Source organism: Metopolophium dirhodum, chromosome 7, assembly GCF_019925205.1.
Source record: "Metopolophium dirhodum isolate CAU chromosome 7, ASM1992520v1, whole genome shotgun sequence".
Lineage (NCBI taxonomy): Eukaryota > Metazoa > Arthropoda > Insecta > Hemiptera > Aphididae > Metopolophium > Metopolophium dirhodum.
In genome coordinates, this window is record NC_083566.1 from 4,902,476 (window position 1) to 4,918,889 (window position 16,414).

General features: G+C 29.5%; 2 protein-coding genes across 4 annotated transcripts in view; both read right to left on the reverse strand.

Moving 5' to 3' along the window:
- LOC132949764 (glutathione S-transferase-like) overlaps positions 1 to 16,414 on the reverse strand; it is a 261,004-nt gene that overhangs the window by 117,088 nt on the left and 127,502 nt on the right. The window lies entirely within an intron of this gene.
- The window catches only part of LOC132949763 (junctional adhesion molecule A-like), a 349,991-nt gene that overhangs the window by 22,423 nt on the left and 311,154 nt on the right, over positions 1 to 16,414 (reverse strand). For all 3 annotated transcript variants that reach the window (XM_061020827.1, XM_061020828.1, XM_061020829.1), the window contains one exon: positions 84 to 245. In XM_061020827.1, coding sequence (XP_060876810.1) covers positions 84 to 245 — 162 coding nt within the window. The remainder of the gene's footprint in view (positions 1 to 83; positions 246 to 16,414) is intronic.

Genomic DNA, 16,414 nt, shown 5'->3' on the forward strand with positions numbered 1-16,414 from the left:
ACAAATAATAGTAGATATATACAACGTAATGGTACAGCAAAGACCGAGCGGAATATTATATCAACAAGTTGTTTTTCACTCACCTGACATTCGTATGTGCCGTTGTCTCTTTTCTGCACGTATTTTATTTTCAATGTCCAATCATCCGAGCCCTCGGCGTGCAACACGGTGAACCTTTCGTCGTTTGTGTACGTAAACATTCCCGAAGTCAAGATGTGCCAGTCCCTGCGGCGAACCCATGATATCTGAAACCACAGGCAAATTTATATAATATTAATGCGATTCCGTAGTTGGATTAGATGAAACGACGCACACAGACAGACACGGACGCATAGCTAAACCACGTCAAGTCTGATCAGGGGAGGTTGGGCATGGTCGCGCACCGTGGTCGTGGTATACGCGTCAATGAAAATATTGTATTACAAACGCGATAATTTGTCTCACGAGTTAAACGTAGTCGACATTCCCGATACGCCTTCCGACACGCAAAATTATATCTTATGCGACGGTGAAGGCGGCGGTGGTGTCCGCATATTTTGAAAACGTCAAAACCGTGTAACATTAGACGAAGACTCAGTTTAGTGATGGGTTTTTCGCCATCTGGGAATTCGACCTCAGCTATTTCAGTCAGTTATTTCACTCTACGAATAATATGATACTTATAATAATATAACGTGTATCCGAAGATCGCCGTCCACAGTTGCTGACTATTGATTATAACAATAATATAATAATATCAGCTATCGTACGCAGTCATTGTTCGATCTACGGTAATATTGTGACAAAAAACATGTATACATTTAGGTGAGCGTCACTTGCGAAACTTCGAGTCACAAGTCACGAGGATTTTAATACCCTGAATGTTATACTTATATTATATTGTATACCGTATAATATCATAAGAGTGAGCTCAATGGCATTGAGTAGCTCTACATCGGTTTAACTATAATGGTGTGGTAATTTAAAAGAGAGATTTCCCTGAAGTTGTCAGGTAAATACTTCAGGGTATTAAATCACCATTGTTATACTTTGTTCCATACTACACGTCATACTCCATATGCATTTTCAAAGGGAAATTCAAATTTACTGAAAATTCACACATGGGTAATAAACCATTAAAATATAATAAAATATTTAGCACGTATTACATTATATTGACTTTCTATCGATATAAGTATATTTTATTAACAATGTTATGTATTGACGTCTGCAGAAGTGAAAGTTATACATTTGTAAAATCAAAACATCAATAGTCATTTACTCAGCCATAATTATCTTCTTGTGTGCGTATATTTTATTTTTATGCTTTAAATAATTACTTGTTGATAAATGTAGAAAATGTTTTTCCAAAAAACCATTTTTTTCAGTAAATGTTCCAATTTTCCGAAATACGAATGCCCAATTATTACCATAAAAGACGTCATTGTTATTATAAAAATCAGATAACAAAATAATAATATTTATATAGCATAATAAAATAATAAAACACTCTGACCTAGCAAAATAAACTTTTAGTTAATACAACATATAAATCAATTACCTACTTACATGAGAGTTTTTTTTAAAACTAGATTCAAAACTGATCGGCCTCAAATTTGAAATGAAAAAAAAATATATATTTTTTTTCTGGTGTCAGGTTGTATTGCTACAATAAGCTCATCGAAATGTGTTATGATCACAAAAGTTAGAATTTGTCGAAATTCGTAGTAAGTACTTACGTCAAAATAAAATAGGGTTAAGAGTATGAAATACTTCATTTGAAATTTTCAATTTGAAATATTTCAAACTTAAAACATTCACCCTTCTTGAAAATATATTTAAAATTTTTTTTTAAACTGTATCTTGGTATATTTCATAAAATCATCACTAAATGGTCATATTGATTTCATACCCGATTAGTGATTATCAACATTTAATTCCAGATCATGAAGAAGATATTATATAATATGATATATAATAGATAGATAATTACTATGTAATTTGTATAATGTACTATGTAAGAAATATTTCTATAATATTTTTCGATAACACTAAAATCAGTAGAGGTGTATACTGTGCTTTGTTATACTATAGTTTTAAATTTAAATTTTAAATTTTTTATCTTTCATGAATATGAAATATTTTATGAAAAATTCATGGAATATTTCAAAAAAATAAATTTCATGAAATTTCAGAACCCTAGACTAATAAATCAAGAGATTCTGGTACTGGGTTTTAGCACACTGTGCGGTTATTGATTTTAAAAATTAATTTCGTTGATATTACGAAATTATTTTTTCAACAATAATCAAGTGGACCTTTAATTAGATTTTTAATGAAAAGTAAATAAAAACACATGTTCAATGCAAATGATTTAATGCTATGACTTTTTCATTTTTCATTTTCTTTTTTACCATCAGCACTCATCCGTTTTAATCACTGTTCATTATACACTTTGAGAGCGAATCACATCAATAAATTCGGTAAGCACTAATTAAAATAACAAATAATGCACTAATGAATTGTTGAAAACCTCAATGCCCTATAGTGATTTGTAAAAATATAAAAAAATAATGACTGAAATTACATACGCGATTTTATGAAATGTGATAAAAAAAAGGTACAACCATACGGCGTATTATACAATATTTTATTCGTATGCGTATAAATAAGTGGTCAAAATTATTAATTAAAAAAAAAAACAGTAATATTTACTTAAACAAAAAATATTTTAACAAATTTAAATTTATTTTAACTTTACGTTCGAACACAATATTCGATAATATAATATTTTATACATTTGATTATTTAATGACGTGTATTTTTCTCAAGGACTTTTTCATTTATGTTTTTATCTCCACATTTTAATTTGATTAAAACAAAAAAATTACATCTCTATACTTTTATCAGTATTTAATATTTTGACATAATCAGTATTTATTTTATAACCCATAATTGTACAAATGTATGCATCTATTTAAATAATGTATATCACGATGACGATGACGTACATAGTGTATGTATTTTTTTATTTAATATTTCATTATCATTATGGTGTTTACTAGATGTTATCCTGAACCTATACCTACCTATAAATTAAACCTATGCAGTTTGTACCTAATTTAGAGTGTTATTTAACTATTTTAATATTTAAAATGTTATGTTAGTTATTCAGTATTGTAAAATAATCATATATGACATGCATTTGTTTGTCGACTTCAAAAACATTGTGAAATTTTCCACACATTTGATTTAAACAAAATCTTGACCATTTTCGTGTAGCCACGCTTGAATTATATTATTCGGTCACTGAATCCTGTCTATACTTATTCTCCTTTTATATTTTAAATGGGACGATGAAAATATTGGTTTAACAGATGTCTAGGTTCTAATACATTTTGGAACAGTTACATGGCAACGATGGCATAAAATGTTTTATGTCTAAATTGGTTGAAAATTGAACGTAGATTGTTCTTTAAAAAGGTTATTTTTCATATTTCACATTTGTTTTTAGAGACATGTTAAAACGCATTGTTGTGTTGGAAAGTATTAGACCTGACAACAGTTTTACAACTTTTGGATACACCGGAGGCTGACGTTCGATTTTATGATATAACGATTTATTAATGATTTCGAAAATTATCATATAATATTATAACGATCAATTAATTTATAAATTATTGCTTATTTTAATATCTTATTTTTTGGGATTTAGAATTGTAATCAACGCTTATAATGTATTGACAAAAAAAAAAGAAAACGATCCAACCTTTCTTTATCATTTTTTTTATTTGTTCACTCACAATATAAATCTTGTTATATAAAAATTATGACATTTTATTTAAAAAAACAAGCTTGCCCCAAAAGACGTTGTATTTACTTATCTTCCAATACACAGTTTTTGAAGCCGTTTCTCTTATAAAGTATTTGTACATGGAATTTAATATAGTATGGCGTCGGTAGTCTGAAATTTTCATCCTTTTGATCTTATAAACAGTTTTCTTGCCTTATAAAATATATTGAATATATTTTAATATGTGTTTTCGTAGTTATTCCATTCTATTATGTTATTATCAAACAGTATAGGTACGTTTTTAACAATAGAGTATTTCAAATTTTGCATTTTACAAACCAAACTATAATTACAATTGATTTATTTATAGTGGTCTTAAAAATACAAGTTATTTTTTTATTGATTTTGAGTAGAATTTAAGAATACAAGAAGATCTCTCAACAAAGATTAATTACAAAAGAAATACTTTAAATGCAAAGGAATTGTAAACGTAAAAGCAGAATGTCTTTCGAATTAAATTATCGATAAAAAATAGGGATTAATCATCGCTAGAATTAATTTAATTGTTAGTCATTAATAATACAATAAATGCACACTATTTTTAATGCAATATTACATTTAGGTATCTTAAATGTCCACTTGTTAGTGTGTATTAAATCTACATAATATTATCGTATCTGATACTTTGTATAGGATTATTAATATGAACTTTGATGGTTTACAAGCTATGATGATCGGTTAAGTAAAGCGAAATGTATACGCACGGTTTAAATTTCACAACTCGGGTTGTTACTATGATCTGTGGTTTTATTTTCATTTATGCTAATTGGCTTCACCGGTTGCCTAAAAATATACTAGTACTATGTGGGTCCGATCGAAAGTATTAGTTTATTTTAATTTTTTCCGCTTTCGTCGTTAAAAAATAGTAAACATTAAGGCCCGATTTCACCAACACAGTTAATCACGGTTAACGCTTAATCGGCTGACAACAGATATTTAACCAGCCAAATTCGGCCGATTAAAACTCCGGTTAACTTTAACCGTGATTAACTGTGTTGGTGAAATCAGCCCTAAGACTAGCAATACAACTCTCCCACGGTAGCGAATAAAAATAAACGAAATAATAGTTATACCTACCTATAATTTCTATACCTATATAATAATATAGGTACCGTGTTACGCTCGACCGACGAAAATGTCTCGAACATCGCGTGAATCGGTTTTTTTCACTCCTGTGAATTTTCTATTTTTCCACTCTACATTACTTAATATATAGGTTTCCCATATTATACGTGAGTATAACGCTGACACCGCCCGTTACCGCGTGTACACATATAATCGGGCCCACCACCGCCACCCATTCCCGCTCGCCCGACTATTAAATAATAATAATAATAATATCGTAAACCATCACCGCCGGTATCATTATATTACGGAGTTGAGGCGATTTATATGCGATAATACCGGTATACGCGCATACTATACCAGCTATATCAACTATGGGTATATACATAATATATTACCTATATCATAATATAAGAACGCATTTTTTATTTTTTCCCTTCCGTTCATATTTTTTTTTATAATATATTTTTTTATCCATCATCACATCGTGTTGTATTGTAGAGCTTCTTTTCGATTATGATTATTTTAATGCGTGCTCGTCACGAACGCATCGAACGTTAACGTTTTGCGGGCCCGCTGACCTGTTATGTTCGCTTCTTCGAGCCTAATATTATTATTATAACGGTACTTAGCACAGCTTAAAAATTGGTACCTACAACTGTATCTACTTATATGTAATGTATAATATAAACTATTAGTTATCATTCTGGGAGATTTATTTCATAAGACCAGTGACTACGATTGTCTATGAGTATTATAATATATTATTATGGTGTATGCTATAATATGCATGATGTCATGATAATCAATAATGCTATTATAATATCATTGCACTAAGTCTACATAGGTAATAAGTCTTATGGTTGAATAAAGAACATTACAATCATTTGCCGTTCCCGTCACCGCGATGCATAAATTCTTTTTAAACAAATTGTTTTTATATATTTAAAATAATTAAGTTATTAATTGGGTAGATGCATCTATGATATCATATTATTATGATATTAAACTGAATACCTACTCATATCAGAAATAGTATACAGGTGGGAGAGTTGAATAATCATATAATTAAACTTGAAACTAAAATGTAGGTATAACTCGTAGGTTCTATACATAATTTAGTAATCGGGCGAGGAGATGAATATCAATCAATTTAGATTTTAGACTTATTTTATTGGTACAATGATTTACAGCTTTACAAGAGTTTCTAGTAAAATTCAACTAGAAATTATTCGTTCATAGTCTGTTCTCCGAAAATGTTTTAAGGCATCAACACACAATAATAGCATTTAACAGTAAGTTATTAAATAATAGTATAATAAACCGGATGACGTCCGAATTATTGTATCCAGATATTAATACCTATCTACAGTAAATTAACTGTTTGTTTACGCGTAATTAGTTAAAACACTTTGTTACGTCCGAGTTATTTTTAATAACTTAATGTATACTTACTGAAAATACACTTATAAATTATACCGCATGTGTGTACAAAATCCATATCACACGAATCAATGCACAATATAAATTCAATTCGAAATCATAATGTACTGTTATGGATGCAATAACATCCGTATTATATTTATCGTAGTAAATATATTTATTATTATAGTTCTTCGGTGTATCCACTATAATTTATTAACTAAAATATAATGCGTTTTTTAACCACTCCATAATGTACGTTTGCGCGTTTTGGGGTTGCAGCATTCGCAGTGAAATTGTAGTCTACATTCTGATACAATAGCACGTGTACACGATGCAAAACGAATGCTGTCAATGGACTGCTCTCAAAACCACTACAACTACTGTGAAGTGTGTGTTTATGTAAACATGTTTCGGGCTACTTTTGTTATCTCCGCAGTGTTGACTGCAGCGGAGAGGTTAGCGGCGAGGGGGCGTTTACCTCGACAGACGGTCATGAATAAAACAGTGACGACTTACGATAATATAACGGCGCACGTCTATTTCTCGACTGTCGATTGTTTTTTTTTTCCGGTACCGTTGAGTCGATATATCCATGTGTTACTAAAAAAACATGACCAGACAAACGATTTATTTCGAGGCGCCGCCATTACAATATTCGATTTGCGTCGGTATTTTTTTCCTCCCCGCTATTCTTCTTTCCACACGTCCTCGTCACCCCGTAGACGCCTCGCCGACCGTTTGTAGTCTCTTTGCACACACCCACACAAACGTGCACACACGCGCACTGGCGTGTGGATTATATGGACTCGGATTCTGTAGCGATTGTGAATTCATGAAAAGCTGGCGTTGGCACCCACCTCCCCGCCCCACTGCCTGTCTCACGCGTTCCGTTCTTTATAGTCGATTGTCAAAAGGGACACCTTTGAAGAGTTCGCGGCGGCGTGACGGGACGGTTCACGTACGGTCGGGCAAAACGAAGAGTTGGAGAATATACTAACCTATTTACATTGGAAAACAGTACGGACGGGCGAGTGCTGCATAAAATCGTATTTATGATGGGCTCTTCCACGCACCCCCCCGAACCGAGTAAAAATAAAAAAATAAAAACAAAAAGCACGCATGCATGCATGCATGCGTGGCGACGACGAGAGGAAATAAAAAATATATTCGTCATAAATTTACCATATACACGCGCGAATGTCGTTATAATACTGTACGCGCGCGTATAATGCACGCATTTTATTATTGCGCGAGTGTGTGTGTGTGTGTGTGTGAGAGAGAGAGAGAGTGAGTGAGAGAGTGAGTTGGTGTGTGGGTGTGAGGGTGTGGGTGTGTTTGCGCGTACACTCTATAACAGTGCCATATATTTCTCCGCTCCCGCACTCACTGCTCGCGCGGCGTCTCTCAAAATCGTTCGCGTTTTATGTGTTGTAGTCGTCGTCGTGTTGTGCTGCCGCCGCCTTTAGAGTGGCTCGCACCCGGTAAGTGCTGCAAAAGGCACCCGCAACGAACGACGACGACGACGACGACGGAAAATACGGAACCGGAAAAACGGTTGAAAGACCGTGCACTGAACGAGACGTGCGTTTGTTTTCCCACAACCCTATCGTGTGTTGTGCGCCGTGTGCGTGTAATATTCCATCGGAAACAAAATTCAATAGGTACCTATACACGGTTTCGATTGTTTGACGATCAAATACTACACGAGACGACAACCCGTAACATCGCAGCCATTATGCCATAGGGTATAAGTGTTGTCGGTGTGGTGCCTCAGCATTTTTGGTGCTGTAACGACCGGCCATATTTGTATTTTTGTGGACCCTGGACTTGACTCATTATCATGTTTTGTTTTCGTTATCGAAACGCTAATAAGCTACGACCGTGTGCGATAGATATTATACTATGCCACACAAAAAATATAAATAATTTTATTTCGTCTGAAAAATTCCCAAGTAACCGCAACTTGATCGTCGCGCTGACCGATGCGATAATATATTATAATACATATTTGAATTTTGATGGATATCATGTTTTCATTAAATTCAGCGCATAGTCCCAAACAATAAAGCAATCACAGACATTTCCATTTTGTTACTGAATACATATTTAGTTCATTCTCATTTAAAATGCATATCGATATGATATATTTTATTCAAATAGTGTGCTACGTGCGTCAAACACAAACAAATTAACATGCAATTTTATGAGTTAATAATATTGACGCATTTCCTTTCACAAAAATTCAAAACTCTTACTATATTCTAAAATAATATCAAAGGTTGATATTCGCAGAATAATCTGTTTAATAAATATTTTGTTTAACGTTATTGAAAAAATATAATTTTACAAATTAAAAAAATATATATTAATTGAATGTTACTGTAAGTGACTAAAAACTAAAATCGTTTTTAAATTTAATTGTATTGCGATGTTGTAAGACAACAATTTTGAGATAACTTGTGGTCATTATTTTAATAAACACAATTATGTGTACTAAGCATTATTATTACTATTATTATTATTATTATTATTATTATTTTTTTTTTTTTTTGATAGTTTATAATAACCAGCTATATATGTGTTATATTAAGAATTAAACAAAGATTTACGTTGATAATAAAAAGAAAATACTTTAGAGGTAAAAAAAGTTTATAGTTTATAGAGGTCACCGATAAATATTACACAGCTGCAGCATTTATATAATATCATACATTATTGAAATATGATATAGAATGTTTTAAAGGCAATTTAAAAGGTAAAATATAGTGAACATGTCATCCTAAGCTATGAAATAGGTAATTTTTTCCATAATCATAAATTTTAGAAAACAAAATTATTCAAGTTGAGTATTAATATACTATTAACATACTAATAGTATATAATATAGAATTTTATAAATGTTATTTGTAAGTATGTAACTCACAGATAATAGTGTTATATAGTGAATTTGTTGTTTATTATATTTCTCTTCGTAACACATCATAACATATTATATACAATATGAAATAAGACATGGAATTAATATTCCTTACAACCAAAGATATAAGAAATGTTATTAATATTTCGTAGTATATGGAAATGGTCTGGGCTGATTTATTCTAAAAGCATAAGAACAAAGTTTAGTAGTGAAAAGTTAAAAAAAAAATAGTACGTTAATCTGTTTAAATACAGTAAATATTAATTACATTTAAATATTATAATATATTAGCTGAATAAGTTTTATCAAAATGCACATAAAGTATCTAAGTCATGATTTATAGCTTAATAGCCTGGCGGCCAAAAAAGGGTCTCATTTTAAATACTTTTTTATTCAAATTTAATTTATATTACTTTCATTAAAATTAAATTGTTTTATTTTTGTGATTGTTTGTACCACAAAGTTCTGAGACATAAATGGTAAACCTTCAGGCAATAAGAACTTTCAGCCCTTGATCTGACGAAGGGATTATATGGAAAAGTATAGAAAAGCATCCTATTCAATTCACACCATTGATAGGATACTTTATGAACAAAATTATTATTCATCTTATATAGCAAATTATTCTAATGATACAGGTCTACTATACAATGTACGTACCCATGTAATAAATTATATAATATATATATGTCCCAAAGATATAAATGGTTTGATTCGTCTTCATTATTATTTTATATAATTTATACTTAATTACGAATAAATATTTTATGCTAATATAAAAACGGTAATGTTATCTTGTGGAAATATGGCATAAATACATTTAGAATGAGTCTTAAGTAATAATTATGTTAACTGTTAAGCTTAAAATCGTAATACCAAAGTATTATTGTAAACGAATGCTTTTAAAGTACTAAATAGTTAAAAATTTGAATATTGTTCGATAGATCATATCCTAATATATGTCCTTCCTAATATCCTAATATTATTAACCTAACCTAACCTATTTTGGTCGCAAAAGTAATTCAATTATTTTCAAATTATGTTTTAACCTTGTTTAGAATAAAGAAAAATAGTTGGTAATATTATAATAAAAATCAACATAATGAAAACCTATGCACCTGAAACGCAACAGAGGTCAGAAGCTGTGTTTGGCGTCGCAATGGAAATTATATATATTAAATATATAATTTTGTTTTGAACCAATAACTAGGTCTGACAAATGAACATGAATGACGTGTCGTTTTTAAATACCTACATACAACAATACGGGAGTACAGTCATGGGACTTTGATGCATTTCGTTCCCTTATTTGAATATTTTTACGGATACCTATAATGATAGTAATTTGAAATTTGAATATGTCGTGTGATATCATATTAATATCATGTGGTCATCACTATTGGCCGTGTCGAGATACGTTTCCACAGTCGTGCTATTATAGGACAATATTATTGTAGAACTTAGGTATAAAGAGGAAAACAAAGTGATGGATAAACTAACTCTGGACGTGTGCTTATTTTGTCAGGTCATGGTCCGTTCCAAAATAAGCGTTCAACACCAACATTATACGCTTTTCCAGTGCTAAATACGCAGACAAAAGAAATATTGATGTGCATTAATTTCGCACCAGTTGTGGATTAGTTTCGTTCCCCAGAAACATCAACGTTTAGTTTCCGGTATTCTCTTCACCTGCGGTGTATAATAATTTTAGCTGCGACGGGTGGACATCGCGCAGTCGGACTGCCGCGATTGTGGTGCTCGATAAATACACAACAGTTGTACAAACGTATAATCTATACCATTCGCACTATACCGTGTATAATGACCGAAGCAAGTCAACTATTAATTCATAATAATATTATACCGGTGCAGTCACTGATTCGGGCCTGTGTCATTACGATTGCAGCCGGTGATCCCCATCCGGTGGCTCATTTATATAGTAAATAACTCTAATTTATTGTGAAACCGTTCTTCGTTTTATAAGTATTTTCTATGCGCGCAGACCATTAGGACATATATTTTATCACTATCGCTATAATAATAATATTATCTCTTTATTCTCAATAAACAAAAAAATACTATCAAAGATAAATAAAAACTCACAGTATGGCTTATAATTCACCCTTGCTCATCTATGATATCTGCTTAGTAATGAGATGTACCTACACGTCTTATTCAAAAATAATGCTTTTTCTTATTTCCTTTTATAAACCTATGTCTACGAAAAGTATAAATACATACCTACTTAATATTAAAGAAATCTTGTTTTTAATTCAGATTTAAGTATATATTATGAAGACATAATATATAAGACATAATAATTATGGATTGTTATGTATAATTTTACACATTTAAATACCAAAGTACTAATCATTTGTGTTGATTTTTTGAGTTCATTGCCTTATATTGTATTCCAAAAATGGACACTTTTCTTCTCTATTGCTTATTGTGATGACAAAAAACTAGTTGTATTGCAACATGCACTTCAGCAGTCTTCTCAGTTGCATTTTTAATGGCTCGTTTAAATACAATTGAAAACGTTTTCACAGCTATACAAACATTTCCGAGCGCTAATAAAAGTTCAATGCAAACTTCTTTTGTCTTTGTTTGACATAGAGCAGCATATATGACTAGTATAGCTTTTGTTTTGTACAGTCAACCAAGGAGACAGTTTTGACATGACCATCTGGATGAGTAGAAAAAAAATGCCATTAATATATAAACATTTCTTCTTTGTCGATAAAACTTTTAGACGTTCTATGTTCTAAAGATGCAAATAATGTTGTACCATGGTAATTATGATCTTGTCTCTCAAAAAATAATTTGGAGATACGAAACCTCTTAGATGTAGTAATAGTTGTTCATTATATTATGCAGTTATGGAATATCCTATATTATCTCATTTGGGTTTGTTAATTTATTTTTCAACCCAATATTATACATTTTTAAAACCATTTTTAATGTGTGGGTATTTGAAAACTATTTTATCTTATTAAATTTTGTTCACTGTATAAAACAACACCGTTTACAATAATTGTTCAATTTTACTGTTTTTTTTTTTCATTTAACATGATTACATCGAAAGATACTTCCTACAAGTTTTGAAAATGTGTTCAAAATACATAAACGTCGACAATTTATTATTTAATTCATGAATCCCCATGCATATTATATACCGATCACATATACATTATACATACAATATATTATTGTCTAAAAAATAAAGTTATAAAAGTAATACCCAATGTTTTCATTAAAGTTTTATTATCTAACTACAATAATAATCGTAATAATAAATACATTGACTGTATTAATAATGCAAAAGAAATTTCAATATAATATTTTAATAATAATAAACCAAATACAAATGTCTAAGAAATAATGTCATACCTGCTAATTTCTATTAGTTGTTAATTGTTACAAACACAACTTTTCAAGAAATTTTAAATTGTCTTTTAATATTAGTTTATTAGGAAGTTGAGATTTTTATTGTAGTCAAACATCTGTAGTACATCATATTAACTGATTCATATAATACAATTAGGTAACATGTCAACATAAACAATAGTTCGGTATAGGTACGCATTATCCTAGAGTTACAAATTGCACTACAAACCATTAATTTTGAATTATGAAAATTAAAATAATATTTTTAATGAAATAATTAAATGCTCGATCATTAATATATTATTAGGCAATGAAGAAAACTTGTATTTTTTTAAGATGAAATTTAAATAACATTTATTTCACAACTTTAGGTAATGTTCACCGCAAACATAATGGCTTGTACTTAAGTATAATATAAATCCATGCAATTATACGTTATAGTTTATATTGGTTTAAAACACAAACATAATAGCATTACAAAACTATTACTAATATTATAATAAGACAATTAAATATTTTCAACGACTAGGTTTATATTGCTACACTATGATTCAACCACATTTAATCGTATTTCATTTTATGAACTCCGTTTCAAGAATTATTCACGCCTAAATGCATCGTTCTATAACGTGGATCGATTGAGTCAATGTTTCTGCTATTATCTTTATGGTAATTTAAAGTTGGAGTCACTTTCTGAATACAAACCTTATAATATTGCTTTCTTTCAATTATATCATAAAATATCTGAAATTTATGATGAACCGGGACAAAAACGTTATTTACATTTTAATTTTCTATACCACACGTTACGGACTCAAAAATTCTTCTATTGTTGTTATTTTATTTTAAAGATAACATTTAAAATCTGTTTGCTATTTATTCGAATTCAAATCATTATTATTCGCTGCATATGTTGATAGGCATTAACTGTTCATGAATGTAAGTTAATTTTTCAACTAAAACTTTTTTCCACGTTGGTTATATTTTATGCCATAACACACACTCGATGTCAAATTACTTGGAAAATCATTGTGATTAAAACCCAAGTTCATACAAATATGATGAGTCTTCAATACTTGCATTAGTGGAATTTGAGATGAATTTCATCGAATAACTATTATTTTAATCTTAAATGATATATATATCTAATGGTTGTTAAAAATACAAAAATAAATACTAGATAGATAGAATGTTCAAAAACTGAGATAAACTCCAAATTATTATTTTTTTATACCTGTAATAATTTATCATGACTAAAAAGTTTAGTAATAAAAGCTTTTTATCAAGTTTTTTTAGTATCAATCTCATTTAACATTCAAATACAATATTAATATTACAATGTAGTATAAAATATCATTCAATAAGAAATAACGGTGCTCAATGAATACTGTACTCAAATCGTTGACTTTTTTCCAAAATAAATATAATTTTTATACGTAGTGCAATTCGTTACTAGCGCAAATATTATGATGAAAGCCATAATTTGTTTGGTTAAAATGTCATTGAATTACTAGAAAATTATTTTGCTTCAATATTGCGTTGAGTATTGGACGTGTTAAATTGTGATAAACCATTGCATACAAAAAATGATTCTGAGCAGAGACGGTCTGTCAGATTATGTATTATGTTCTAGAATATTAATTTTGAGAAACGGCATAATATAAATAACTTAATATTAGTCTAAATATTTTGAAAGTTTATTTGTGTATGTATGAAAACAATAATATGCCGGAATGCAAAAAGTTTCAATTTTTTAAACAACACTGATATTACAAAAATCGTTGTTTTTCATTAATAACGTATCTATATTTCTTGAAATTTGAACTTAATGTCGTGAACAAACAAACTAAATAACCATAAAAGAAATTGCATTATTACGTATGTATTGTGTATTTACAGTTATAATTTTAAAACCGTGGCATGTTTCAAGCTTCTACACAATTAATATAATTTTAATAATAAAAAAATAAAAGCATATCTTATTATTAAACTGTTATGTTTATACGTATGCATATCCACACTCGTCTATGTTAGAATTTTAAATTGGATTTTTATAGATCAAAATACTCTGAATAAAATATTCTGCTACGAAATACGAAATTAAAACCTAAAAAATTATGATGATAAAAAATACAGTTTTTTTCCAAAAATGGTGTCTTGTAACAGCTTAAATTAATATGTAAAAGAAAAATTTTCAAAAATGTTAGTGTGCCGAAACAAAATTGATGTGCATGCCAACCTAAAGACGGTTTAGACGGAATTAAAAACGAAGCCACCACCCTTCCCGAATCTCAGAAATCTATTGATACAACTTTTATTTAAATCGATTCGATGGTAATTATTGTGTCAATAGATTATAGAGGATGAACAAACAATCATTGGTTTGTATATTATTATATTAGATTCTCAAGCTGTATACGCAGGGGTAATGTATAGGCAAATTCGGTACAACGGTGTGTAGGAGGCTTTTCAACGGTATCGTGGGCTATTATCGAAGTATGAATTTAATATTAGAATTTAGAACACTTTGTAGCAACAATTACCTGCTTACATGTTTCTAACCATATGGACTTGGTATGTGACTGAAAAATTCATAGATCTCAGTTTCGAAGATGTGGTTTTAGTTATGTCGAAGTAAGGCATTATTATTATTATTAATTATTAATCCATTATACAGTCGTTATATTCTGAAATTCTTAAATTACCATCAGAAACATAACTCCAAAGTTGAAAAACCGTTTTAATAATGGTTAACGAGTTATTTTAATAATATTAAGTGTTTGGTAGCATGATGGAGATAATAGAATATATATGTGACCTAACCAAAAAAATAACATACTTTTCAGAATCACCAAATTCTGTTGTTATATCTATTGCTTGAATATTTCATTAGATTTTCATTACTTAATGTATTATGATGTTCATAAATTTAAGTTAAGAATAATCAATATGTTATAATAATTTATAACAATTTTTATTTATATACTGTTTTTATAGCATACAAATATCAAACAATTCCGATAACTTGACATTTACTTTAACTTAAATAAAGGTTTTATGTCAAGTGACTATCACTGTCGAGATACTATATCTTGTATTTGGCGTCAAATTATCCGTTATCCGTTATCCATAAACTATCCACATACAAATCTAAAATTACAAAAAACATTTTTTACTTATAATTTCTAAATATTAAACAATAGAACAATAAAAAAAATCTTTAACGATTAAAATTATTGAAGAATCAGGTCAAATAGTTTTATTCGCTTTATTTTTCGTATTGGCTTATGGCATTGTTCAGTGTTGTGTCAAGTTATTTATATTTTTTTTTCATTTTTGTAGAATATCTTTATCTGCATACAACTTCTCAAATTATATCAAAATAATTCAAACTTTATAAGTTTATTTATTGTCATATTGTTGCGTGGTTGTAATAATTGACGAATTAAACGCATAATACCAGCTATCGATAGAATATTTAGAAGTTCGAGGTGGTTCCATAATCCCATACTTCATACCTAATGGATTTATTTGATTCTTATATTTCTACATACTTAACGAACGATTCAAGTACCCTCGAAATAATACACATTTAGTTGAAAAGTTTTATTATTAGTGTACACCGAAGACATATCATCCAAAAATATTATGGACATTTTTATAAACTTATTAAAGTAAGAACAAAGTTTGATTGAGCCAAATTTAATAAGTTAGTTAAAATATTATTTAATTATAATATTAATGATCAAACCAAAATAGATAAATAATATATAAATAGGTAACTTGAC